Source organism: Geosmithia morbida (assembly GCF_012550715.1).
Source record: "Geosmithia morbida isolate 1262 chromosome Unknown scaffold_12, whole genome shotgun sequence".
Taxonomy (NCBI): Eukaryota; Fungi; Ascomycota; class Sordariomycetes; order Hypocreales; family Bionectriaceae; genus Geosmithia; species Geosmithia morbida.
Genome location: NW_023336199.1, coordinates 715879 through 722338, shown reverse-complemented (window position 1 = coordinate 722338; position 6460 = coordinate 715879). Strand labels below are relative to the sequence as shown.

General features: G+C 57.8%; 3 protein-coding genes across 3 annotated transcripts; 2 read left to right on the top strand and 1 right to left on the bottom strand.

Moving 5' to 3' along the window:
• Positions 1 to 1297: 1297 nt before the first annotated feature.
• Positions 1298 to 2343, top strand: GMORB2_2292 (Nucleoside-diphosphate-sugar epimerase; the record flags this gene model as incomplete). Its single annotated transcript, XM_035464272.1, has 2 exons — positions 1298 to 1404; positions 1524 to 2343. 2 exons carry the CDS (start codon positions 1298 to 1300, stop codon positions 2341 to 2343), a joined length of 927 nt encoding a protein of 308 aa, XP_035319982.1.
• Positions 2344 to 2591: 248 nt separating this feature from the next.
• GMORB2_2291 (pre-mRNA-splicing factor SYF2) lies at positions 2592 to 3569 on the bottom strand (the record flags this gene model as incomplete). The annotated part of the gene is made up of 1 exon (XM_035464271.1): positions 2592 to 3569. The coding sequence occupies one exon, from the start codon at positions 3567 to 3569 to the stop codon at positions 2592 to 2594; it is 978 nt and encodes a 325-aa protein (XP_035319981.1).
• Positions 3570 to 5035: 1466 nt separating this feature from the next.
• Positions 5036 to 5662, top strand: GMORB2_2290 (uncharacterized protein; the record flags this gene model as incomplete). The annotated part of the gene is made up of 1 exon (XM_035464270.1): positions 5036 to 5662. The coding sequence occupies one exon, from the start codon at positions 5036 to 5038 to the stop codon at positions 5660 to 5662; it is 627 nt and encodes a 208-aa protein (XP_035319980.1).
• Between the last annotated feature and the right edge of the window lie 798 nt (positions 5663 to 6460).

Genomic DNA, 6460 nt, shown 5'->3' with positions numbered 1-6460 from the left:
GAGAAGAGGGAGAAGATGGGGGCGAAGAGGAGGAAGTCGACTGACGAGGGGGAGGACGAGTAGGACGGGTCGGCTAGGGACCAGCTTATGACTGGAGAGGGGGGGGGGGGGGGGGGGGGCGCCTGAGAAGCCCAATACGCCTGACCAGCTGTCGACGAGGAATGGACCTACTGGGTTGGTCAAGTAAAACTTTCCAAGAGGCCACCTATTACAGTGGGTGTAGTGCCTGGTCCAATAGGTGACCATGCCCCTGCAGCCGGCTGCGTACGGCGTACAGTGAGCGCTACAGTGTGCCTCAGCACCCCGGCCGGAGAGGATTTCGCCTCCGTACGGCGCTGCACTCGTAGCAGGATCCATCGATGCAATGATGGGCAGCAGGATGTGCTCGTATGCTTTCCATCTTATTGCAAGCCTGGCCAGTCTGGCGCCTCTGGCGCCTCTCGCGCCTTATCCTCCGATATCGCCCAGCGCTCCTCGGAGTTGTTTGGTCAGCAACGATGATGAGACATCTGAGTGGCTGGATCCCATGCCCATCTTTGTCAGCAACTCTCCTTCTCACGTAGAGCCTGGCCTGACGGTGTCCAGCGGATCTCGGACTACGGAGATGCCGTCTACAGGATTGAGACAAGATGGGATCCCCCACTCTCGATGATATTGTTCCCCTCCGATAGAGAAGAAGAAAGAGGAAGAAGAAAAAATTGTGGATTCTCTCTCTCACAGACGCGTACAGCTTACATATACATGTACCCGTAGACGAGACTACCATCGCAGGTAATAAGTATCATGTACAGATTAGTAAAATGCACTATGGGCCCTTTTGACGGAGAAATGACATACCCTCCTCCCTGAAGTCGTAGTCCGTGATGGTAGAGCGGTACGTCCTTTATCAATCAATGCCCGAGCAGTGAACCTGAGCGCCGAGTACTGAACAAGGACACTGCTTTAGCCTCAAGTACGCAGTCCTGCCCCACAGGAGCTCCCTCTCTCCGAGGAAAAACGCATGATCTCATCCCGCGTCGAAAATCATGACAGGCAAACTCCACCATCCTGCAGTCCACCTCCCTCTCTCCCTTGTCTCTCGCCCTCTCCGTTCCCCTCTCCCCCAACTCGATTCGACTCTTGTGCTTCTCGTCCCCATCTTATTCCCCTATGAGACTCGATAATCAACTGTGCCCACCCAGTCTTTTCTTGTTTTTGTCTTGCTTTCCTCTGCCCCCCCCCCCCCCCCCCCCCCCCCCCCCCCCCCCCCCCCCCCCCCCCCCCCCCCCCCCCCCCCCCCCCCGATCGCGCCACAATCATGTCCAGGACGGTCCCCAAGCTCATTGTCTGCGGAGGCAATGGCTTTCTCGGCTCACGCATCTGCAAGAATGGAGTCGCTCGCGGCTGGGACGTCGTTTCGATAAGGTACATACATATGGATCCTCGCTTCACTCGTTCTTTCTTTCCTTCCTTTTTTTTTGTGCGTCCCCATACCACGATGATTGCTCTCCCTTTGAGGAGAACTGAGCTAACCAGATCTCCAGCCGCTCCGGGGAACCAAAGTGGGACAATGTGACGTCGTCACCAACGGCGCCATCATGGTCCAGGAGGGTCACGTGGGAGCGCGCCGACCTGCTACGGCCCTCCGTCTACGCCTCTCTCCTCCGGGGAGCTGACTATGTCGTACATAGCATGGGGATCCTCCTCGAGGCTGACTACAAGGGCGTCGTTTCGGGACGGGAATCCCCCGTCGCCGGTCTGAGCAAGGCTTTTGCCAGCTCGCGCGAGCGCCGGGGCGGGTCGGATCCCCTGTCCAAGGAGGCCGGCGAGGACTTTGCCCCCGCCAGCGCAAACGACCAGTTCTCGTACGAGGTCATGAACCGTGACAGCGCCATCGCCCTGGCCCGGAACGCCGCCGCCGCCGCCGCCGGGGCCGCCGGGGCCACTGCGGGAGAGGGCGAGGACAAGGGCAAGGTCCCGGCCTTCTGCTACGTCTCGGCTGCCGGGGGCGCCCCCGTCCTCCCCCAGCGGTACATCACGACGAAGCGCCAGGCCGAGAACACAATCACCAACGCCTTCCCGTCCATGAGGTCCATTTTCCCCCGTCCGCCCATCATGTACGACACCTCCCGCCCCGTCACCATGGCTTCGGCTGCTATGTGTGGCGGTGGAGCCGCCTTCAACCAACTCACCGGCGGCTTCTTTGGCGGCTTCCTGGGTGCCGCCGGTGCCAAGCCTCTCAAGGTCGACACCGTCGCTGATGCTATTGTTGAGGCCCTCAGTGATGACACCGTCAGCGGCCCCATTGAGATACCCCAGATCGAGGAGCTGGCCAACAAGGCCTGGAGGAAGTCGATGCTGTAACATCACAAAAGTGCATGCACGATGTACGGCTATGTGTTGTTGTTTTTCGTTGCCCGCTCCGATGTAATATATTTATACAGCGTTAGGTTCGGAACAGAAAAAGGTTACCGTCGGGATTCCAAATGCGAAGAGAAAAGGAGTAGACTAGGAATAAGGCTCTCATCTCGCCCCTACCAATGTATAATAGCCGGAAAAAAAAAGGAATAGATATGAAACAGACCCCCCCCACCCAAGATAAGACTTGAGACTTAAACCTTTGTGCCACGCTCGAAGCTGTCGCGAATCTCCTCGGTGTACTTGTCGTAGAAGCGCGAGAGCTTTTGGTTGAACTGTTTGTTCTTCTCGTTGATGTATGTGACGTCGGTGTTGTCGTCGGACTGGGCCATGCGCTCCCTGCGCTTCTTGAGCCTCTGCTCCTCAGCGCGCTCGAGGTCCTTGACGAGGCGGTCCACGGCGGCCTTGTCGGGCCTGCTGTTCTGCGCGAACGACGTCGAGTCGGCTGTCGAGTAGAAAGAACCGTCCTTGTCCACGGCGATGAGCTCCCCCGACTCCGTCTCAACAATGTCCAGCCCGCCTGAGGCCGCCGCCCTCTCCACCAGCGCCATCTTCTCGCGCTCGTACCGCTCCATGTCGGGCTCCAGGTTGCGCAGCTGCCGCTTGTACACTTTGTTGCTCTCCTGACGGTAGTCCTGGAAGGCGTTGCCGTCGCGCCGCCCGTCCTTCTTCTTGACCCGCTTGTCCCACTTCTCACTCTCCTCCACCGTCCAGTCCCAGGCCCGCTTGCGCTCAAAGTCGCCGCCCGCCTCCTCTACCTCGGCCCGCATCAGCTTCTGCGACGCCATCTCCCGCCGCCGGTTCAGCGTCTTCATCTGCGACGGGTCCGACGCCAGCCGCTGCGTCTCCAGCGTCGCCTCCTTCAGGTTCGACTCCGAGCTGTTCTTGGCGCGCGCCTGCAGAGCCTTGAATCGCGCCAGCCGGTCGCTCGCCTTCTGTGCCTTGTTCTCGTCCGTGACCGTCTCTTTCGGCTCCTCCTCTGCTGGCGCTGATACCGGCACGCTGGCCTCTGCAGCCTCCACTACCGGCGCGGACTCCTCCTGTGGCTCTGATGTGATGTTTTCGTCTTCTGTGGACTGCTGCTGCTGCTGCTGTTTTGTCGTCTCTGTGTCGTCGGCTTGTTTAGCTTTCGCCTGCGCCCTGGTTCTGTGCTTCTTGGCTGGGGGCGCCATTGTCGAGATTATTGGCAGTTTTGTGCTTCGCGTGATTCGTCGTATGTGCACGAGCGGTTGCAGAAGAATATACCTGGTGGGGGGGGGGGGTGATCGTGGGATGATTGATCTTGATGGCTTTGGAGTTTGTTGTTGGTAAAGGTCCCGATATCATCAGCCACGGTGAGGCGTGAATAGTGGCGTCACATCAGTCTGTCCGGATCATTGAATAATCCGCTATCCGACTTACACACTCACACCAGGCCTCACGGATTGCCGAGTTGGACATTTGCGAATATAAGACCGAGATTGTTGTGGTATGTTACTACTTGTAGTAGTATGGCTTGGACTATTTCCTTTATTTTACCTGGGAGACTGCGCCTTCCAGAACTACCGACTGGAGTAGTGGGCAGGTAAATCATCATCGGCGTCGTTCCATGTGAGCGTATGGCAGGAGCAACATTGAAGCCAGGAGCAGGGTAAGACACTTGATCGTCATCCCGACGTCGACCCACGTCTTTTGGGATGGGAGCGGGAGCTGGTACGGGTGGTGGCCGTGCCGTGCCAAGTTCAAGATTATACTGATTATACCAAGCCATCAGAACAAGATTTTTAAGCCGAATCCTCGAACTCATGACATGGATGCTATGGCCGAGATACCGACTATGTTTGACTGAACCCCGTCATCCCATCTGGACACTGATGGTTGACATTTGATCAACCTACCGCATACAAATTTACCTGAGAGGCATACTTTTCGTGTATTCATCTGTCAATGATTGGTATTCATACCCTCACAGTCTTGCAAGACATTCAGTCTGGCGGGATATGATGGTTAGAGTTTTTCCACAGGGAAGTATCGAGGATAAAGGTTGGAGGCTACCACGATACATGAGAACATATAAGCAGAGGACAACAAGAGTAACCGTGCTCCTCTTCTCTTCCATTCACCAGGTACATAGGCAGAAATAGTTGTCATGGTACAGGACGCATCGAATCCCTAAAAGGTAAGATTCTCGCCACGAAGCGAGACCGATCCAGAAACCATGGGCCCGAGCACCACGGACGATTGGCGTGAGGCTGTCCAACGATCCACCAAGCCGAGGCAGCACTGGCGCCCAAGTCGAGAGCGGCTGCATCCTCTACGGCCATACTGCACACAGGCATGTATGCACAGCCTCAACTTCGACCTGGAGCCCGACTACGGCTGCCCCAACATCCTGCTGCACCTGCACCGACAACGACGCGACCCGCTGCCAGAGAAGGAGCGACGGCGCATCCTCTCGCGATCCCCCCCTAGATACGTACTCCCGGACCCGGAGGCAGCCCGCCAGGCTCAGGTGAAGCGTAGTCTGGGGCAGAGGCCGGCAAGGCACCCCCTTCCAGGACGAGAGGTGGCGTGTGTAGTGCGGAAGCAGCTCGAATCCAGTCTAGAGCAGGACTTGAGAAGCGAGCACCTTTCCGGCCATGTGGGACGCATGTTCAAGATGACGCTGACGGGCTTCGGCTACACGTTGATGGCCAAGGCCACCCAGGGGCACAAGTCGGAGCTGCTCGGCCACGAGTTGCGGACGTACCGGGACCTTACGGACCAGCAGGGCGTGCGCATACCCGTGTGCCTCGGGGTGATGCGGCTGGAGAGACCGTACGTCGAGAGCTGGATCGACGAGGCCGGCATGCCGCGGTGCGTGGCCCTGACGGACATGATGCTCATGTCGTACGTCGGGCGCGACATCCGGAGCCCCCGCATCCGCGCCGGCCTGCGGCAGCGCGGCAACGATGTCGAGGGCAGGGCCTACATCACGCAGATGGAGCTCTGGCACCTTGGGCTCGACAGCACAGGGTACAACAACCTCACCTGGTGCGAGGAGCTGGGCCGCGTCATGAGGGTCGACTTCGACCACGCCCACGTCGATGCGGTCAAGCGCTGCATCACCTGCAGGTCTGACCGGCTGAACCACAGGCGCCCGCATCCCATCACCGGCAAATTGGCGAGCCGGCTCCCATTTGCAAAGCTGGGGTGGGACGACTGTACGTGGGGGCGCAGCCCGTTTGCCCAGGTCCGCGACGTACGGCCGTCCGATATGGCAATCGAGGCCCTCTTTCTCGCCTAGAAATGATGGAGCAGGAGGTTTAAGAGATGGTCAATGTATGCTGATCGAATGGAAGAGAGAGAGAGAGGGGAGGGGGGGGGGGGCGGTTGGTTCATATGTGTGATGAGAAATGCCATGATGGGAGGAGATGAATCAAGAGGATTCAAGACAGGGATGGGAATTTGTGTTTCTATGCTCCGTATATACCAATCTAGTTGATGACGTGCTTCTCTAAAGTAGAAACATTCCGCTCTCTGCTCGTACACCATCGGCATGGATGTCAGCCCTAGCGGCAGGGCCTAGCAGCCGAAATTTGCGTTGACGAGCTGCACGACGACTCGCGAGATGTATGGACCGATGGGCAGTAACCACATAGCAAGTCTGATCGGCGTGCGTAATGTAGTCGTCGCATCGCTCCTGGACGCTGAGTACGGTACCGACCCGACGGCCTCGTTATCTCGTACTTCCCCTCCCAAGCACATGGCGCATGGCATGACAGTATTTAATCCTGCCCAAGATACAGACAAGGTATGAATGTGTTTTTTTCGGCCAATGGTACAGCTTCCTATGAACCCTCATCCGGTGTCTAGACATCCTGCCTCATCACATACGCACTAGACTATACAAGCGGCGCTCTGTGATCTCGATCTCGGCTAGGGTACGCATGGGACAAGGGGTAAAAACGTGGACATCTTAGGAAGAGGGCAGGCTCCCCAGATAATCCTCCAACACTAGAGAGTTGAGGTCACTAACTGCCCTCATTCTTCTCTCCCCGTTTGCCTGCTACTCGTCATTCAACCCCCCCCCCCCCCCCCCCCC